Genomic DNA, 21,248 nt, shown 5'->3' with positions numbered 1-21,248 from the left:
GAATAACATTTTTATGTCCAATTACTATTTTGTTGATAACAATCAACACCAAAATCCCCCCTGGACATATTAAAAGTGAATACACCCTTGTATGTAAAACCCCAAGGCACAGAGAAATAGGCTGTGCAATGTGAGGAAGTTAATTATCACTTTGTTGTAACAGCAGAGACGACATATCCATTTGGTTCAGCTTATGCCTCTGACCCACCTGGCCAGCAGCCTGCTGATCAGCTGCCTCTCCTCCTCGCTGTAGCCGGGCCAGTCCCTCTGCACGTGCTTGTAGAAGTCATCCCTCAGCAGGTAGCTGCTGTCTTTGGGATTCACTTTTGCAACCTAAAATAAAATTGACCACATAATGTTACTTTAAACTCCCTTTAAAAGGTGCAGTAGGTAAGACTTATAAAACTAACTTTCTGTCATATTTGGTTAAACTGACCCTATGTTCCAGTAGAACTACATGAAGCAGGTCATTTAAAAAAAAAAAATCTGGCTCCTCTGCCACCACCTACAGCCTGTAGTGCAATTTGCAAAAATCCACCGCTCCCTGTTCAGATGCACCAATCAGGGCTGGGGGGGGGGTCTAACTGTGTGTGAATCACTGCTCATGCACACGCATTCATTCTCCCTTGTGGGGGGAGGGGCTTAGAAGAACGTTTTGGGCTTTAGCGGAAAGGGGGGAGGGACTGAGAAGTTGTTGATGTTCAAATTTTCCTCCTCCTGGATCTTCACAATCCTACCTACAGCACCTTTAAAAGTCTTTCATTTCTTTATTTAATGAAATTTCATTTTCCATTTGTGTGACAAAATATTTGAAACCTGTTATCTTAGATCATGTGAATTAATGTCCTGGGATTTATGACAAATTGCCTGGGATCTGTCAGATTTAAAAATCCAGTCATACACATAAATAAAGAAACAATAACATATACTAACTTGCCATATATGCATGAGTCAGTATAAAGTTTGAGGGTCTTTTAACAGGGAATATCGTTAAAATAAGGTAAACATCTATTTAAATCTATAACTACACGTACAATACAATTCACACATATACTATTCTTATAGTAACGCTGTCATTAACTGGAGTCCTGGACATGCTGAAAGGGGCACATCTACATTCCTGAAAAGCAAAACCATTTTTCTGAGATTCTGTTCCCAACTGAGAGTCTCAGGCTTTAACCTCCCCTCTAATCTCGTCGTCAGACTGATTTTTTTAAGAGGACATCTATCTTTCTGGGGGCCTTCTGACAGAGTGGCCCGCCCCACCGCAAACAAAATCTTTGCAGAGACAATTACAGCATTGACCTAATTACACACATGCACAGACACAAAACCACATGCATGCACACACATCAACAAGCAACACACACACACACACACACACACACACACACACACACAATTTAGGAATTACTCAAAAATGTATACAGGAAAGTCAGAAAGTAAACGTTTCTAAATTAGATAAGTTCAATTAAAACACAGCTGGCCCCTGGTTTCTTTTAGTATACGATTATAATTTTTGCTAGCTGGGGCATTAGGACACTACTTTTTAGATCCTGGGTCACATACACTTCAAAATTGTGTTAATTGCTGGCTGCAATAATGGTGTGTTTATATACTGTACGTAATACGCGTAGGCAGTGTGCAAATGTATAGGTCAAATGTGCTCCGGTGCAACACAAGGCAACAGTGTCCGCAATGCTTTTCTATGTTATGCATGCATTTAAGTGTTTACATGTGTGCATAGATGCATACACATACACACAAATTATTTCTGTGTACCTCCTCCAGTATGGCACCCAGCTCTGCCTTGTCCTTGGGGCCGGCTCTTTCTCTTTCCAGCCACAGCAGCAGCTCTGGTTTCCTGTAGGGTTTGAGAGCTAGGAGGTGGATGATACGCTCCCTTAAGGGCTTCTGGGTCGGCGTGGCGATACCGCCGTTCTTCCGGTTGTTGTTAGACTGCTTAAGGAAGCTGCTGTCTGATGCAGACAGAGGAGCTGACCTCTTGTGGAACTTGACACATTTACCTGAACACAAAAACGTAGATAGAGAGAACAAGATTTATGTATATGTGATACAGTCAGACGGCGTCATTGTTAAGTTGTATTTGTATTGCCCTCAAACTCTACACAATATCAGGAAGAAAAAAAAGTTGCTATGCATTTTACATGCAAAACAATTCTTCGCCTTCAAATATGTCTCAGTAATCTCAAGAAATCTACTCTACTTAAGATCATTGTAACTGATTTGTAAGCCCTGAGCAAGAAACATCTATAACACATTAGCATTAAAAAAATAAAGCATCACATTAAAATATCCTCTACTAACCTTTATGTCTAGCTCACATGTACATGTTGCCCTGCAGCTACTTGTCTTCAGATGTAAACACCCCATTGATCATCGCTTACATCTCTGCTGCAGACTGACGGGGCAGTGAAAGCTAGCTCTCTGTGCTAATCCCATTACAGGTTAATCTGTGCTTTAAAGGCCAGCGTGGGGCAGAGGAACATGAAAAGAAGGCTTTCCTTTCAACCACAAAAGTATGTCCTGCCAAGTGAAAATAACTCTATGCGTGATGGTTACTCTGCAGTACTAGCAGCCAATAATGCGGTTAAAAATACACAAAATTATAATAATTAATGGTGTGGGATGTTTGGAGTGTCAGATGCATGCTCTATAGGTTTTGGCATGCCTGATAATATGCACTGTGTTGATGAGTACCTCCTGAGGCTGAAAGGAGAATGCAGAGTGCAGTTATTAAATATTTCCCTAAGGGCCTATATGTTGCTAAGTCATCGTCACCTTAAGACCTGATGTTACACAATTCACGCAGTCTAAAATTGGTCTAAACCACACAGAGTTTCATCTTCCCTGGAGCTCCATCACTGACACGGGGGTCCAGAATCACGCTAAGTAGGAATATTGCATAATAACGGCACATAATATTAATATACTGTGAGTCTCTCTCTCTCTCTCTCTCTCGGCACTTGCCCAGTTTGGAGAAACAGACGGGAGCAACGTACTGCTGTTGACAGGGGCAGCAGTATGTATTGCCAGCAACTTACTAAATATAACTTACAACAAACTGATAACCAAAAGCCAAAAAATTGTACAAAATAATAAATATGAGAGACAAGAGTTAGTCTTATTTGTATGACTGAAAATAGGGTCTATCCAATATATATCCGAATTGTAAAAAAACAGACATTCAAATATGAAAATGTATATTTGAATATTGTGAAGAAGAAAAAAGCAGCACTACTGCAGCTGGCTTCCTCGCGCGTTTTGGTCTGCTGCTCCGTAAACGTTCAGCTAACTGTCTGATCACAGCTAGTAAGAATATATTCAAATCAATGTGTTTTCTTAGAAGGAATATTCAAATGTCATGTCTGGCCAATTTTGAAAGCCCTAGTCTGCACATCTGGTTTCATTACACATCAAAATAGGAAAATATCTGGTTTCCAGCTTAAAGCAATGAATACAGCAATATTTTCTCATGTGAGGCAAATATTCCTTTCACTTTTATTGGTGCTATTATAGTCTTTTCTTTTTTGTTTTTATATGCCATCATTGTATTCACATTCAATTTGCTGATCTCTCTCCAAGCTTTAAGCTGTTTGGCCTTTCCCCATGAAAATCTGCAGATGTATCATCCTCTGATCACCTCTGGTCTATTCTTACTTGGATGTGTGGCTCCGGGTTTGATCTCAATGGCAGAGCGGCTCCAGCTGTCCTTCTCCACCTGAGACATCCTTTCACGGGTCATCTGGTAGGAGTCGTCGGTGGCGCACACTGTGATCTTGTCCTGGATGATGCCTTGACCCTCCAGCTGCTCACGGCCATCACTGCAAAACAAAAACACAGAGCCATTGAACTGCAGGGCTTTCTGCTGGCTGTACAGTAAACTCTGTAAAGACATAGGCCTGTAAGCTGTCTTAGAGCAGCATACCAACATGGACGCCATGCAGAATAAAGTGGCTTTGTGGTGGGAGCTGGCTAAGACAGGTCTATGGTTACTGTATGTCATGTCACACGCCAGATATAGTTCTGCAGTCCACTACATGTGAGAAAGCCAGATATCCTGGTTCAAATCAGGATAGAGCCTGTGGAAAAACACCAGGATTAGCTTGGCTCCTGCTAGCACACTTGCAAAACAAAGATCAACTTCGGAAAAAAAAAATACATGAACCGGGGCTGCATTAATGCTGCAAATAAAACTGTGATTCCAAATTCATTTTTTTCATATTAAAAAAAATAAGAGCCCTTTTCTCTTTATCCCATTTTCATTATCACAACACAATTATATACGTGACCACTGATTATTTCTCCTATTTATCCTCTAAATACCTAAACAAATGTGAGGGCAGGGAGTGCAGGATCAGTTTGTCTTGGCTCCAGCAGCTGAATGGAGCCAGAACAAGTTTCAAGAGTTAAGACCACAGTTAGCCATCTGGCAGCAGGAAGACAACAACAGAATAACCCTCCGTTTCCAAGCGTATCCACTTCATAAACAAGGCATCACAGGTCTCAGTAATGAGAGGGTCAGCCCAGAAATATACAGGAAATTACAATAACCATATCCTAAGTACAGCAAGCTAACTGTCTCTCACCATGGCCTCAGAGACGTGGGCACACAGAGAGCTGAAAGACTGATGACTATGATGATGACAAAAAAAGGTATTGTCTTGGGTCACATATGCCACAACCAGTAGATCACATCAAACACTTGGAATCTAAAATTCTTGTGACTGACAGATCTGGAATCTGAGCCTACCCTACAGTTTTGGGTAAAGCTTTTCAGAAGAAATAAATTTAAAAGTACTTGATTTGCATTTTAATGCATGAACATACAGTAGGCAAAAATAACAAGTTTCAGCTGATTAACTCCATACCTTGAAACATATTGATGGATGCAGTCAAAGCTGGCTTGAGGTTGGTCTTTGCTGTCGCTGGATAAGTAGAAGGAGAAGACACGAAGAGCGGAAGGCGACTCTGGTGTGGGTGTTGGGATCTTGACGTACTACGCAGAAATACAGAACACAGTCAGATTTGACTAAAAACATACATGCCAACAAACATATTGGAAGATGATTGGCATATTATTGCATAAACAGACAAAAAACACACAGTGTTTTTATAAGGCTTTTGTCTGTTATATGGTTTCACAGGCCTGGTACCTGGTTATTTTAACTTTTCAGTGTTTCCCTAAGACACCTTGAGTTCATGCATTTTTTTTGTTATCTTTCAATCTGTCAACTTGTTGTAGTGCAATACGCAATTATTTAGAATTTCAGAGACAACTGCTGCCAAATGCATCGTAGCCAAGAGCTAGAACATAAATCAATAAGGTTAATTTTTTCACAACTTAAATGACACACAGCAAAGACTAGACTCTGACAAATGTAGTTAAAAGGTTACTAAGTAGATAGTTCACCCTCAAATAACAAAGTGTAAAAGCCTGATAGTAGCTACTAGAGGCTGCACTGTTGAATGGAACAAACAGCATACTGACAATTATGCCATTGCCGCTGACAATTTCTAGAGCCATACCAGTAGTGGGGATAACAATACACATATAGGTTGTAAAAAAAGAAAAGATTGCCATTGGAATTTAACAGATTTATCCTCTTGGGAGCACAAACAAACAAAGTTAATGGCTGTTAACGCAGTAGATTATGAGATATGCTGTTTGTCGATCTTATATTCTGGTCTGATGATGACACAGGAAGAAAGCTCATAGAGTTTCTGAAAATGAAAGAATTCAAATGATACTTTTAAAAATGGTGCCGGTGCCTAAATGAAGACCACAAAACGACAGTCGGTCACATTAAAGAACGACTTGTTTATTGTTGATTTATTTAAAATGAGGCACTGAAATCTGCGTTGTCATTCAATCCAGTAGATACCAGTCGTTTAGGAAATGGTGACATATTGGCATCAGGTTTCGGTACCCAACCCTAGGGGAGCATGGATGTGCTCTGTACATGTTAATGACAATCTGACCATCAGATGTAGAGATTTCTTTCATGCTATTGTTTGTTCATCAAAGACGAGTACAGTACAATAAAATGCTCCTCAGAGATTGGTAAAAGCGCATTGAATCCAGATGACACGAAGGTCAGAGTAAAGGAAGAAAGTACATGCATGACCTGATCATTGTAACTGGGGAGACATCTGGGAGATAATGAGGACTTGTGAACAAGTAGTGCAACAATTTGACAAGCACTTGGTTTACAATGGATGAACTGTGGGAAAATTCCACATGCCTTTGGTAAACACTGATGGCAATTCACCACTTGCAGATCTTGCTTTCATTGCATCTCAACACAGATGTGTAAATACACACACACACACACACGTAACTTTAAATAAATCTCCTTGGGTAAACAGTGTTTTTAAGAGTTTGCTCCACTGAGGCGTCCATGCGATCTCCTGGCAGACTCAGTGGAGCGCAGCACAGCCAAGGCTGCAACCTCCAGGGCAGACAAATGCATACACGAACACACGCAGAGACCCATAATAACAGATCGAGAAAAATAAGGATCCGAAAAAAATAAGAATCTACAATGATTTGACCACTGCAAAAGATGTAATTGCACGTTTGTAAAAGCAGAATTCTGAAATACTTTCATTTAGCTCTATGGGAAATTTTCAGCACTACATTACAGGAGTTTTAAGGGCACATGAGTGAGAGGAAGAGAAAAATGGATACAGAGAGAGACTCTAGCTAGTAAGGAGCTACAGTTAATACAGTAAATAAATTAAATCTCACAGTGAAAGGTCCCCGTGCAGAGGAGATCCACACAAGTATTCTTCACTGCATCCTAACTGTGGTGGTGATGTCAGCAAGTTTCCCAGCAATCCCATTCTTCATGCTGCAGGCAGCTGTGCCATCTTATTTTGGGGTGGGAAACAGCTTTAAGAGTTAAGTTAAGTCAACATGGGGGATTTCCTCTACTTTCTCCTGTTGTGTCCCTCACCCCCACATGATGCCAACCCACTCATCCAACCATGTCTCCACCTGTATGTGTGCATGTGACACTTGCATTCATGATCTCAAATTTACTGTGTATACAGTTTACAGTACGTTATATTCAACAGTAAAAACATATCACACAGTGATGATGCTACTGTAGGTACGCACCCTGTCTCTGACGCATTAAAATCCGAAAGGATGCAGTAAACTCACTATCCATGCGTCCAGGCGAGGCACCCTATATTTCCCTTGATGCTACATTGTGAACAACAAATCTGTGTTGACATCATAGAGATACATTTAAAAAAAGACACCTAAAAACCGCAAAAGAAACGTACCTCCTTGACCCCACACACACACACACACACACGTCCCCAAAAGGTAAAAAAAATAAAATAAATGTGCGCGTGCAAACCTACACACGCACGAACACTAGGCCCGAGACGCTCTCTGTCTCCCACCTGCGGCTTCAGTCTGAACAGAGCACCGTGTTGGTGGGCTGTATTGTCGAGTCTGAAATCCTCTCACATGCTGAGATCAACACAAGGTAAATGCACTTGTGTGCATTTTTAACACTATATCAATTTTATGAAGTTTCAAAACATTTTGATGGTTAGCATGTTAACGACAGGAGCTGCTGCATATACAGTATCTATTTCAGGATGTCACCTATCAAATTAGAATGCATCTATGTCAAAGATCCCTGAAAACATTACTTAAAAAAAATTAAAAAGTCTACATGGCTCTACTTTGATCTGAGTGAGTGGATAAATTGAGCCATCTGGGGGTAAACTGACCATCTGACTTTTTAAGACCATTGAACAATTAAAAACGATTATTCAATATTCCATTCATCAAAGTTGCAGGGTAATCCCCCGCTGCACATGTCTATACATGCAGGCTTTCACAACAGGAATGTACACAAGCTATAAATGGCTGAGCTATGTTAGCACTGAAAGATACAGACCAGCTTGCTTATAGTGTGTTTGACATTAGAGATGGTCCGATACCATTTTTTGCTTCCCGATACCGATTCCGATACCTGAACTTGCGTAACGGCCGATACCGAGTACCGATCCGATACCAGTGTGTCATATATTTTATTATGTTTTAACAACTGTATACTACTATCCCTGTATGGATGTGATATGATTTCTATCTTTGTTGTCGGTCTGGCTCAGGTTAAACTCTTTGTGAAACATGAACGCCACAGAACGTTCTTTTATTCTGCAGTTTGACAGTCCGTTATAACGGAAAAAGAACATAAATAAACTACTTTAACGTAGATTTTCTTTAGGGCTTTATTACATGGTATCAGATCGGTGCATAAACTCCGTACTTCCCGATACCGATACCAGCGTTTTAGGCAGTATCGGAGCCGATACCGATACCAGTATCGGAACATCTCTATTTGACATAACTTATGATTCAATGTGTTTAGTTTGGGATTGTGTAATATTTGCCTGTAATACTTTGTCTCATTGTTTGTTAGCGAGTTAAGGTCATAAACATGTTGTCATCACGCTGGAGAGCTCCCCAGAGGGATTATTTCTCACCATGAGACAGTTTTGTTAACATTTCACAAGATGATAAGAGTACGTAATGACTACTAAGCCATACCCATTAACTACATAGTAACAAAGTTTAATGCCTTGTTATTTCAACAACCAATGTGGGGATACAAATAAAGATGGTGATGTATATACAAATGTCCCAGTGTAAGTCCTTGCTCATCTTTGTCAGTCCAACCCATTGTATACCTACAAACCTGTTTAGTCATCTCCCTCCTCTGATTGTGACATCTTGAATTAGTTGTGAAACAAAAGAAACAGCTGTTAGTCCGAGCTTCATAAACAAAGAGTTTCAGTTCTGTGCAAACTAGAGATGTTCCGATACCGATACCAGTATCGGTATCGTATCGGCTCCGATACTGCCTAAAACGCTGGTATCGGTATCGGGAAGTACTGGAGTTTATGCACCGATCCGATACCATGTAATAAAGCCCTAAAGAAAATCTACGTTAAAGTAGTTTATTTATGTTCTTTTTCCGTTATAACTGACTGTCAAACTGCATAATAAAAGAAAGTTCTGGGGCGTTCATGTTTCACAAAGAGTTTAACCTGAGCCAGACAGACAACAAAGATAGAAATAATATCACATCCATACAGGGATAGTAGAATACAGCTGTTAAAACATAATAAAATATATGACACACTGGTATCGGATCGGTACTCGATATCGGCCGATACGCAAGTTCAGGTATCGGAATCAGTATCGGGAAGCAAAAAATGGTATCGGACCATCTCTAGTGCAAACTAAGGTTTAAGATAATCGAATCCCGACAAGTGCTAAAAAGATTAGCCAATAAATCAATCTGTTGATCCACAATTCTTCATCTTCATCTCATCGGATCAATCCAATAAACGATAGGGCTGTCAAATGACGTACAATGAGATACATTACATAAGTACTTGTGTAGGTATTTTATATCAACATAAACATGCCTTTTAAAATATTTACATATTACAAAAAAACTAATAAAATAATGTCCTATAGCTTAAAACTTAATTTAAAGACCATAGACCTCTCGCTCTTTCTCCACTATGGTTGGTGCTAGACTAGTCTCGCATTGCCAGACCTTCCTCCACAGCGCTGCGGAGGAGGGTCTGGCTAGTCCACAGAGCATTTCTGGATGGGAGAAAAACATGCTCTGGTTTATTGCCATATCTTTAAACCAATCACAATCATCTTGAGCGGTGCTAAGGTCTGCTCAGAGCCACTGTGCCGCCTCAAAATAGCCTCGGGATGGAACTTGTTTTGGTTGAACAAGTCTAGCTAGATTAGTCCTTAGCTAGTCCTCATAAATCGACTGGAGTTTAAAATTCCAACACAAAGAAAGCGGATGGAAACAGACATCGGCGAAAAGACATGCATCCGGCGGAATTTCCTGCGGCACCGGAGCAAAACCCACAAGTGGAACGTCGTGGATATAGACAAGTGCTAGAGTGAGACCCATAACAAGCAAGCTAGCAAGCTAGCTAACTTCTTTGCTGTTTGCCTGGTGTGTCACCAGCTTTAGACTCTCTTTGCAGTTCAGTCTGTTGGAACTGCAGGAAGTTTAACTATGGCTGAGTAATGTGGACTCTTGTCATTTCACAGGAACATAGTATGGGAGGGAGCAAATCTGTAAAAGGTAACAACTACAACAAAGTTTTTTTTTTAGAGTTCACACATCTCTATTTGAGGATGGCTGGAAGAGCTACAGATGTAAAGGTGAAAATTAAATGTTTTAAATAAGTTTGAACTGAAATGTTATGCTTATTAAGTCAAAATCTATTTTTGATACAAAGCCTGTGCCACTCAGTCAGTGAAGAGATCATCCACCAATCTTCCTTCACAGTAACAACAATGAATATTTTATGGACTGTGTTCACTGGATCATGCCATCACAAAATTCCAGCTGATGCAAATGCCAAGTGATGCATCACACCCAGGAGCACTGGATGGCATCAATCCAGTTGTGACTGCTCGTATGACCTCCATGGGCAGACTTCAAGACGCCCGCTGTGCAAACTACAACAAGCACTCTCGTTCCCAGCTGCTGGGGCCCGCACTAAAGCCTGGTGCATTCTCCTGAGAGGCACACAAGGCAAGTCAAACACAGAGAGGTGCTCTGACAAAGGACTAGGCACTTAAAATAATTCAACTGACCATGAATAATGAAATATTTACAACAACGCAACCCTGCAGTTTTCTAAACAGGGTCGGCAGCGTTTCTAAAGGTTTTAGGGGCTCGGAAACACCGGAGTAGTGTGGATGCGTGAGGACGTAAACGTAGGAAAAGATATGCGTTTTTAAACAAAAACTTATTAGTATGGATGAAGGTATAATAATACATTCTTGAACCCAACCCATGGCAACTGGGGCCTACTAACTTCACATATTCACCCCAAGACAAGCCAGTCTTATCCCTGAACCTACCTCTGTCACTCCTCACATTCTGCATTTAATTCACATTTTAATTAATGCAGCTCCGACAGTCTTATCCTGGTGGTTCCGTCTTTTCAGTATTTCCTCCTCTATTTTTGTTCTACGCCATCAATCTCCCTCAATCGTGTTACTGTTTGCGTATATCGGTCTGTCTGTTATCTCAGTCTACAAGCTTCACAACTTTTTGCTTCAATACAGTTGTTTACTTGCTGAAGTCTGCCAGACTTCTTTCAAGTTTTAGAATTGCCATCAACATCAGCATTTAGAGCAAAAGGAAAATTATCTAAAGGTTTATTCTATATGCAGATATTGGTTTCAAATGTGTGTGACCAAGCTTACAGGAGAGGGATGCTAATCAATATAACACAGTCTTCTGAGGAGGTCTACTCAGCCTTTCTAATAAACTATATACAGGCCAACTATAAAGGCAGGAATCTCTGTCTGTGTGAATGTGCATGTCTGGCTGGCTGTCATTTGAATATCTCGAGAACCGTTCATCCGATCTACCTCACATTTGGCGGGTGTTGGCTGGGTACCCAATAAACATGGCGTGTCAAATGTGGTGCAGTTTGGACACACAAGACGTTCAATATTAATAAACTGTGACTAAACCATAGTAGGGAGCGTTCTGTGCTGCAGTGGGTGCAGCATATCAGGACTCTGCAGATTGAATCGAGCAGGTCTTCACCTGTTCGTCTTCTGGGGTTTTAACTTTGCTGCGGGGGAGGAGGCGGTCATAAAATAAAAAACTGATGGCGTCAACAAATTAAGTTAGTGTAATGTGCCGCTCGCCGCACAGTCCGCTCTGAGGAGAAAGAAATAACAACGCAGGAAAAAATAGATTTGCCCGCTTGAAGTAGTCCCAAATAGCTAGTTGATAGCAAATGACACGTACGCTCTAGCTTTGCTAGGGGACACAACTATGTCATGACAGGTGTATTGATCAGGATCCAAAAACGCGCACACCTGGCAAAGTACTCAAAACTGCCTCTGTGGTAGTTCTCACTACAGTAGGTGTCTCCAGGACACACACACACACACAAAGTGAAAACAATACCAGCGTCGCCGTCGCAGCTGGTAAACACCTGTGTGCACGTACCACTTTAAACAGTATCCACCGAGGCAAATACAAACCAAACAAAATCATATTACCATAACAAATGGGCTGCAATTTTGGTGCACAGTGTTCACTTGAATGTCCTTTTCTGAGCTTCTGTATCTCTCTATATTGACTGAACAGGACGCTTCCTCCATTTCACACACGCATAAAGAAGCACACATTCATTACCTCAGGCCTAGATTATTTTTATTCCCAATCTTGCTATATTAGTCATGTTGGAAAACAGGAACATGTGAAGAAATATAAAACTCTTCACCCCACCAGCTAATGTAGAGAACGCAGCAGCAGCAGTTTATGGTTTGGTGAGTCGTTACCTGCAGCTCTAAATGTCACCTCTGTGCATAAACCAAAAATACAGTGATATCTGTGATTGTGTGTTTACACTAAATTCTGCAACTATACCGTTGGAAAGCCTGTTTAGTTCCCTTTCAAATGGCGCCCCATTTGTAAGGAACATGCATTTGTGGGATGAGCAGCAGGGCTAAGTATGTGGGTTGCGCCCATGAAAAATTTGACAAATCTTCTCTGCCAATGACAAACAGCTTATTCTGCCATTGACCTGTTTGGTGTTTGGTGGATTGAAGTTTGAAGAAACAAGACATGTTGGCAATTTAACAATTTATTCATTTCACAAATGAGCCTCAGTAGCGTGTGGAAGAACCATACACAGCCACACCAGCCTGGCACCTCCTCCTCATGCTGGTCACCAGCCTGGTCACACACTGCTGTGGGTTGTCATCCCATTCTTCAACCACCATTTGTCGCAAGTCAGCCAACGTGGTTGTGTTGGTCACTATGGCACGAACAGCATGCCCAAGCTGATCCCACAAGAGTTCAATGGGGTTGAGGTCAGGACTGCTGGCAGGCCATTCCATCCTCTCCACTCCCACATTCTGGAGGTATTCTCTGATAAACCCCGCCCTGTGGGGGCCGAGAGTTGTCATCCTGGAGGATAGAGTTCGGTCCCAGACTGTGGAGATATGGGATTGCCATTGGTTGCAGAATCTCATCTCTATATCTCTCTGCATTGAGATTGCCTCCAATGATGACAAGCCTCAAAACAAGTGTCAATAGCAACAGCAAAATAACAATGGCGCTGAGTAGCATAGTTTGGCAATGGCAGAGAAGATTTGGCAAATTTTTCATGGGCGCCACCCACATACTCCGTGCTGCTGCTCATCCCACAAATGCATGTTCCTTACAAATTTCCTTACCTTTTGTGCTAAGTTTACTTGCCAAGTAACACAGAAAACTGCCCTGCTTATGAGCAGTTGACACAATAAAAGTAAAGACTGTCTGTATATGTGGCGTCAGTATCTTAATGAGCCACAGTTCTCTCTTGACTGTCATAAATGTCTCCACACGTTGAAGACGCAGGACGGGAGAGGCTCATTTTCCTGTCTTTATCAAACTATAAAGTTGATTGAAAAAACTGTGAGAAGTCTGCTGTCGGTGCACAGGGCTTATGTTTCCTGCTAGCTTTTGGTTGAATGTGGGGTCTGGGTGTAGATCTCATGCAGGCTATTGTTTCCACATCCTCTGCAGCCTGAGTAATGGCCTTCTGAAAACAAGCTGTCTTTTGTTCTGGCCTCCTCGGCTCCAGAGTGGGATGCCATGGCACTGCTTCCCCTTTCTGGTTGATAGGAGGAGAGGGAGGAGGTGCCGGAGGAGGAGGGAGTGAAACCTGTCGCCACCACCGCTGTCTCTTATCAGCAGGAGGCAAGTCACTCCGGGCCTGGTGCTAATGCAAACTCTGTGAATGTGTGTGTGTGTGTGTGTGTGTGTGTGTGTGTGTGTGTGTGTGTGTGTGTGTGTGTGTGTGTGTGTCTGCGTTAATCCAGCGTGAGCAAAAAGAGGCTCAGCTCCAGCTCCTCTCACCAGGGTGTAATCAGCATTACTGCCACTCAAGGACTGAGGAGGGAGAAAGGCCAAAGTCTAGCTATCAGCCAAACATCTCCGCCACTGGCTTAGAGACACAAAGACAGACAAACACAAACACACCAAAAGCTAAGACAGCTAGCCAGACACCAGCCTCATCCTCACTAAACACTACTTCTCATCATCTCATCACAAACAAAAGAGACGAATCATTCCCAGGGCCACAAGTTGACACATGCCATTTAAGAAGAGCCCCCTCCACAATGGAGGACAGCGATACAAAACACAATGTGTGTCTGTGTCTCCGACCGAGTGGAGCAAGAAGGGACGGTGGAGAAGGACGTACAAAGAGAGAAACTAGAGATTTTGCATGTTTTCGTATGTGTTTATGATCCCACAGTAAACCAGTCAATGCTTGGAGCTACGCAGTGTCTTCTCTCTAGCTGAGTTACACATGCTGGCATTGGGTGATTAACGTGGCTTCCTTGAGTGGGAGACAGTGCATGTAGTCAAGCCCTAGCCTGTAATCGCCTTCCATTCCTTTTCATTTGCAATTTCACAGAGGGATAGAGCTGCTGCCAGAGCTGCTCCCAGAGCTGCAAGCTCCAGTATTTGGGGGAGAGGAAGTTGAGCATTAAGGAGGAGGAGGGAGGGTAGGAAGGGTGCTGTGCCACAAGCATCCCCCAAGGTTTCCCCTCCAATGCCAAGAACGATACGTCTCTGGCAGGTGCCTGAGGGCCAAACTGTCAACTTCAACACATTGTGGGTCATTGTGTCTGACAAAAGCCCCCTCCTTCTCTCAAGCTAGGTGTCGGTATTGGTATCGGGACTTTTTTAGTCCCGATACCAATACCAGTGTTTAATTATTAAGCTGTATGCCTTACTTTGTGGAAGTGACTGGGCTCATTCGTTCATGTGTAAGGAAGTCCCTCCTCCAAAGCGCGCTGAAGGAGGGTCTGGCTACTCCACATAGCATGCGGGGATGGAAGGAAAACATGCTCTGGTTTAATGGCATTTCTTTAAAACAATCAGAATCGTCATGGGCGGTGCTAAACTCCGCACAGAGCCGCTGCAAAATAGTCGTGTGAGAGAAAACTCAGATTAGACAGATAGTCTAGCTAGCTGTCTCAAATTACCCTGCAGAGATCTGAGGAGCAGTCAACAATAGTCCTCATAAATCCACTGAATTTAAAATTCCAACACAAAGAAAGCGGAAGGAAACGGAAAAACAACGGAATTTCCTGCAGCACCGGAGCAATCCTGGAAGTGGAACGCAAAGGATATAGACTGTGTAAGGCAACATCAGGCTTGATCATTGCTTTGTTAAACAAAAAGTAACAAATAAATACATGGATATAAATTATAAATGATAACGCAAGGCAAGGAAGCTTTATTTGTATAGCACATTTCAGCAACAGGGCAATTTAAAGTGCTTTACATTAAACATTAAAGAGCAGTTAAAAACGATTAAAAAAATTTAAAACAGATAAAATACGAGAATAAAATTTACAGTGCAGTATAAGAACAAGTTAACCTAGTCCAACTCGGGCCTCCCGGAGGACTTATAAATTAACAATTATTTAAAGAAAGGCAACATCAGCAGTTAAAAACGATTAAATTTTTTTTATAAAGATAATAAGATAAAAGATAAAGATATAGATAAAGATAAAATACGAGAATAAAAGTTACAGTGCAGTATAAGAAATGAACAATTATTTAAAGAAAAACAACATAAAAAAAAAAGGTCTTCAGCCTTGATTTAAAAGAACTGAGAGTTGCTGCGGACCTGCAGTTTCCTGGGAGTTTGTTCCAGATATGTGGAGCATAAAAACTGAACGCTGCTTCTCCCTGTTTAGTTCTGACTCTGGGGACAACAAGCAGACCTGTCCCAGACGACCTGAGAGGTCTGGGTGGGTCATAGTGTAGTAACAGATCAGAAATGTATTTTGGCCCGAAACGGTTTAGTGATTTATAAACCAGCAAAATATTTTGAAATCAATTCTTTGAGGCACTGGAAGCCAGTGTAGAGACTTCAGAACTGGAGTGATGTGATCCACTCTCTTGGTCTTAGTGAGGACTCAAGTAGCAATAAGTCATGCACCAGCAACTTGGTAAAAGAGCTTCTGGATTACTGGATTTACAATTATAATGCAAACCTTTAGTATGCAGCAACAAATTTATTACAGGAATATAAATTCCAGTATATAATGTATATAGTATATAAACATAGAATTGAATAGATAGGCCCCATTGTCACCAATACCCTATCCAGCTATTTGAGTCAGTACGGGCCCGATATCCCATATCAGTATCGGATCATCCCTACAGCAGAATGCTGTGTGTCCACACATGCAGGGCCATGACACACGTATGTGTATGTGTGTGTGTGTGTGTGTGTGTGTGTGTGTGTGTGTGTGTGTGTGTGTGTGTGTGTGTGTGTGTATGTGTATGTGTGTGTGTGTGCCCTTTTATGCCTCATTAGCTCACGGTGTGGATTTTTACGTGAGGGAATTACACGGGACACGTTCCTCAAGGAGCCAAGATTTACTTCATATCTCCAAGCTGCTTAATTGGACAGAGAGCACATTTTTCTAGAGCTGCTGGTTCTCAGAGGGACGCTTTTCTGCTGGTCTTTGTCATGCACACATGCTAAATATAAAAGTAATCCGGTCAGTGCACAAGAGATTTTTAGAGAAAGTAGCTAACTATAACCCCCAGTGTTTAAAACATCATAAACCCTCAACAATTCCCCCCTTTGTGGGCACACACACCAATTAACGTGATCTAAGAGAAAACACACATTTATAACAAGTGACATTCACAACATATGCAGTATACTGAAGAGATGACTGAAATGCAGTGGAAGATCTTTTGCAATCTGAAATTATGCTTACGTTCTAAAAAGCCATACATTTTACCAATGTGTTAAGTACTTCTTAAATTTGATGTTTCAAGATGATTAATGCGTTACTTAAGGGTGCATTTTACAGTGTTTTATATTGTAAATAATTGGCCAGTTCATATGCCTATGTCACTGATAATTCAGCTTCTACTGCAATGGAAGTAACATTAGTGTTTCCCATGTTAAAAATCCCCCCCACAGATTTCAGATTGAAGTCTAGACTTCAAGTCTAAACTTCGGTCGTGGGTAAATAACTAAATGTTTATGATGGAAGATGTTTGCAGTGTTCTCCATTTTAGTCTCCACTCCATTAGATCCACAGCAGGGACGTTTCTATCATGGTGGGCACAAACAAACCCTGAGGGTAGGCCACAAGACATCTGGGCTGACTGTACTCGATTCATTTTGGGTGATCCAAAGAGTGCGGCAACACATAGCCTGCATTCCCCCGCTCATTGTTATTCAAATCAGAGGAGACAACACACAATCAGAGGGGGACTCTGGGGATCTCAGCATAGGCAGCGTAAACACACACACAGACAAAAAAAAAAACTACACTCAATACACAGATACTCATAGAAAAGCAAGTGCCAAAAATGCCCCCATTCACACAGACAAACCAAACAAACACAAACCACACACACACACACACACACACACACACACACACACACACACACACACACACACACACACACACACACACACACACACACACACACACACACAAGGGTGCTCAGGGGATCCGAGTCCTGCCAGGCTAAAGACTGCTGCACAATGGGCAGAGGGGGCAGGACAGGAAAAAGGACCTGAATAAATCATGCATTTAGGCCACACAGGGCACAGCATAAACACACACACATAAACAGCCACACCCACCTCACAGCAAACAAATGCAAGCCTTCAACACATTAAAATGCATGCATACATGAGCAGTATGCTTGTCACTCACACACAGACACACCACTTGCGGTGCTCTCTCTCTTTCATTACAAACACACTGAGAAAAAGTGAGACTCCAACCTGGGAATGGGAGAGGAAAATTGGCAGGGCAGAGTTCATTACATCTGCCTAGCTATTACTGCAGCAAATGTGTGCCAGTGCTACACACACTCGCACATACAAAAAAAACACACATTCATGAATGTCTGAGTCAGACAGACAGGGAAAGCTAATGCAAACTGAAGTCCTGATGCCTCACACTGTAATCAAGAACATTATGGCTCCTGTAATTACCTCTAAACATTCATTTGGCTAATAACTTTAGCTCTCAGTGCCACGTACAGGGAGTGGTGTGAAATTCCCTGCAATCCCTCTGCCATCACAGCAGTGGTGCAAAGAAGGGACTGTCATGGTGTAAAACCTTGAATACAGGCTCAGGCCTTGATTGCGATCTTCAAACATGTTTCGATACAGTATTTAATACAGCACGGTGCTACATTTGATCTCAGAAAAACTACCATATAATCAATGTAATTGGTTTAATGTCTTTTATTCAAACAGGTGACATTCCACCCCTGTGCTAGGTGCAGGACAAAGCCAGTAAACTAAATATCTTAAGTGAACTAGATTGAAGTGTGTCTATTTAAAAACACTTTATTTTACAAGTACATTAGTTTCTCAGATAAAATGGGACCGAATCCAATCTTAAGCAAAGTTTTTTGGCCGGCTACTTCTCAGCACATACTCTGTCCCACAGCTTAGTGTGTGAGCCGTGAAGCTGTGAATTTGATTAGCAGCTTTTCTTCTAATTTAAAGCCACACATATTCCTGTCAAGGCCTTTGCAGTTGGGATCTACAAAGCCACAAAAAGAAAAGCAGCTGACCAACTGACCCTTTAACACTTGACCCAGAACAGAGAACTGCCTCTCGGGCAGACAGTCCTGTGGTATAGTGACAGTCTGTGCAGCGGCCAGTTTAGGGACTTTACCGAAACTAACTGGGTAAATTAAAAGCCCCTACCTGATCGTAATAAAAGAGATGATGGACAGGAAGTAAAATGAATAAAGATTAAAGAATAAACCATACTGTGCAACACTCTTTCAGGTAAAACTAATTTTTAAAATGTACCTCACTGCCTCAAATTAAGCAGGAGCAACACACACTCCAACATCATGCACACACTTACACTAACAGGTTTAAAATCCAGTCTGTTAACCCCCCTTCCCCCCAACTCTTTCCAGCCCATGCACATAGAATTGACTGAAAAATAAAGTATTCCCCAAGGACACAGCTGCTCCTGACTTTAGTCAAAACATACATAGTTCAGGCTACATGCAGCAGATTATGATTCCGTTTCAAGAGCACAAGAGTATCACTGATGTCCGAGTGTCTGTGTATTTAGAGATGGCCCGATACCATTTTTTGCTTCCCGATTCTGATACATGAACTTGCATATCGGCCGATACCGAGTACCGATCCGATACCAGTGTGTCATATATTTTATTATTATTTATTACAACTGTATTCTACTATCCCTGTATGGATGTGATATTATTTCTATCTTTGTTGTCAGTCTGGCTCAGGTTACACTCTTTGTGAAACATGAACAAACACAAACAATTAATGCCACAGAACCTTCTTTTATTATCCAGTTTGACAGTCAGTTATAACGGAAAAAGAACATAAATAAACTACTTTAACGTAGATTTTCTTTAGGGCTTTATTACGTGGTATCAGATCGGTGCATAAACTCCGTACTTCCCGATACCGATACCAGCGTTTTAGGCAGTATCGGAGCCAATACTGATACTGGTATCGGTACATCTCTAAGTGTATTACATATTGAATACACACTCAGACATATATTAAAGTGTATTTCCTCAAATGAGAACAAGGCACAGAAAGTTAATATCTGTAACTGAAGGCTCCTCATTTGAATTATGATAACTCATCTCCCTACTGCAGACTGAGCACACTTCTCCCTCTAGTCCTTTTCCCAGCGTAGCTCACTGACCTAACAAAGCCTCTCCACAGTCACCAGCCTGAACCAGTAACCTGCATGCCTCCTATCTGCTGGAGACATCCAGCTATAAGCTCCCATCTGAGCACTCCCACTGCTGCAGTTTGGTGGGTAGTGTGAGTCAACAGCAATGTTTGAGAAACAAAAGCTTGTTTGAGGTTGTAGAATTTAAGATTGATTTGGTCTACATTGTTGTTTTAAAATAATGTCACGGTGACAGCTATGTTGCCTTCGTAACAAAACCATCCGTTTAAACACCTTGGTGTATGCAGATTAATAACACTTGGTTTAAAAAGTGATCTTCTATTTTATTGCTAGATTGGCTTTAACAAGATTACACGTAGGATACCGTGCACAATGAGCTCAACTTGTAAAAATATGAACAAACTTACCCCTTGGTTTCCTTTGAAACAAATTGATGGTTCACTTGGTAAAGATCCCTGTGGTGAGAGAAAGACAGAGAATGAATGTGACAAAGTTGCAGGTATTCAGAGAGCTCTATAATCTAAATGAGTCCAGTAAACAAAATGATGCTCTAATGTGTTTACGTGTAGCCTAAATTAATAAAGTTACACAATCAATAATGCCTGTGTGCTGTTAATGGTCTCCACTGGAGCTAATTATGAGCCTAGCCTAGTTGTCAATTAGATAACTTGGCAGACTGCGGGCTTTCGGCTTTAGTTTGAAGCACAAGGAAGGTTTCCCAGCAAACAGCTGACGGGCTCCTCTTTCCCGACAATCACAGGCTTTAGTCCTATATGCTACTCAGCGATTCAGAGGTGACTGTTAACTAGTTTGAGCGACTCTCATTTATTGATTTAGACTATAGCCTACTACCAAAGACGCTATTTATAAAAAAAATAAAATAAAAAAAAAGAATACGCTCAAAAAAGTAATTTACCAAAATGCAACAGTGAAAAGCTCAGCCGACAACTTTAACAACACTGAATTCATCTCCAAACACACGCACACACAAACAGCGAGGAAAAGGTACCTTGAGGTTTTGGTAAGCCTCCAGCGCCCTGATAGCCGTGTCCGTGAGCTTGACATGGTACAGCGTCCTGTTCGGGCTGTTTTTGTTATTTTTTTCACATGAGAGACCGTACTGGTGCTCCTGCCTGAGCGAAGCCATCGCTGGCTTTTCTCTCTGCCCTGCAATTAAAGCTGCTTTCCTCTCTCTGCTCAACACTCTCCCTGCGACGTCACGGTGTGGGCGGAGCCACGGCGACAACAGCACAGTGCCATAGACTATTCACAGTCTACGCACCGTGCACACCAGAAACTGTACACTGTATTTCTACATGAGGTGTAGGTCTACTCTTATTAGCATAATAACCTACAATGTCTAGAATATTCCTTCTTACTTTATAAAATATATATAAATAACAATATAGGGGATAGTTCAGGAGCCACAGGAAAT

At 41.6% G+C, this 21,248-nt stretch overlaps 1 protein-coding gene across 1 annotated transcript in view; it reads right to left on the bottom strand.

Annotated features, from left to right (window-relative positions):
• The window catches only part of LOC144519256 (RNA polymerase II elongation factor ELL2-like), a 28,445-nt gene extending 7,440 nt beyond the window's left edge, over positions 1 to 21,005 (bottom strand). Inside the window, exons 1-6 of the mRNA XM_078252271.1 lie at positions 20,823 to 21,005; positions 20,221 to 20,268; positions 4,893 to 5,020; positions 3,682 to 3,845; positions 1,783 to 2,027; positions 209 to 333 (exon numbers count right to left, since the gene is read on the bottom strand). Of these exons, the coding sequence (XP_078108397.1) occupies positions 209 to 333; positions 1,783 to 2,027; positions 3,682 to 3,845; positions 4,893 to 5,020; positions 20,221 to 20,268; positions 20,823 to 20,960 (848 nt within the window). The 5' untranslated portion in view covers positions 20,961 to 21,005. The remainder of the gene's footprint in view (positions 1 to 208; positions 334 to 1,782; positions 2,028 to 3,681; positions 3,846 to 4,892; positions 5,021 to 20,220; positions 20,269 to 20,822) is intronic.
• Positions 21,006 to 21,248: the final 243 nt, after the last annotated feature.

The sequence above is a fragment of the Sander vitreus genome, chromosome 1, assembly GCF_031162955.1.
Source record: "Sander vitreus isolate 19-12246 chromosome 1, sanVit1, whole genome shotgun sequence".
Classification (NCBI taxonomy): domain Eukaryota; kingdom Metazoa; phylum Chordata; class Actinopteri; order Perciformes; family Percidae; genus Sander; species Sander vitreus.
Note: the sequence above shows the minus strand (reverse complement) of the source record. Positions and strands in the feature narration are given on the sequence as shown.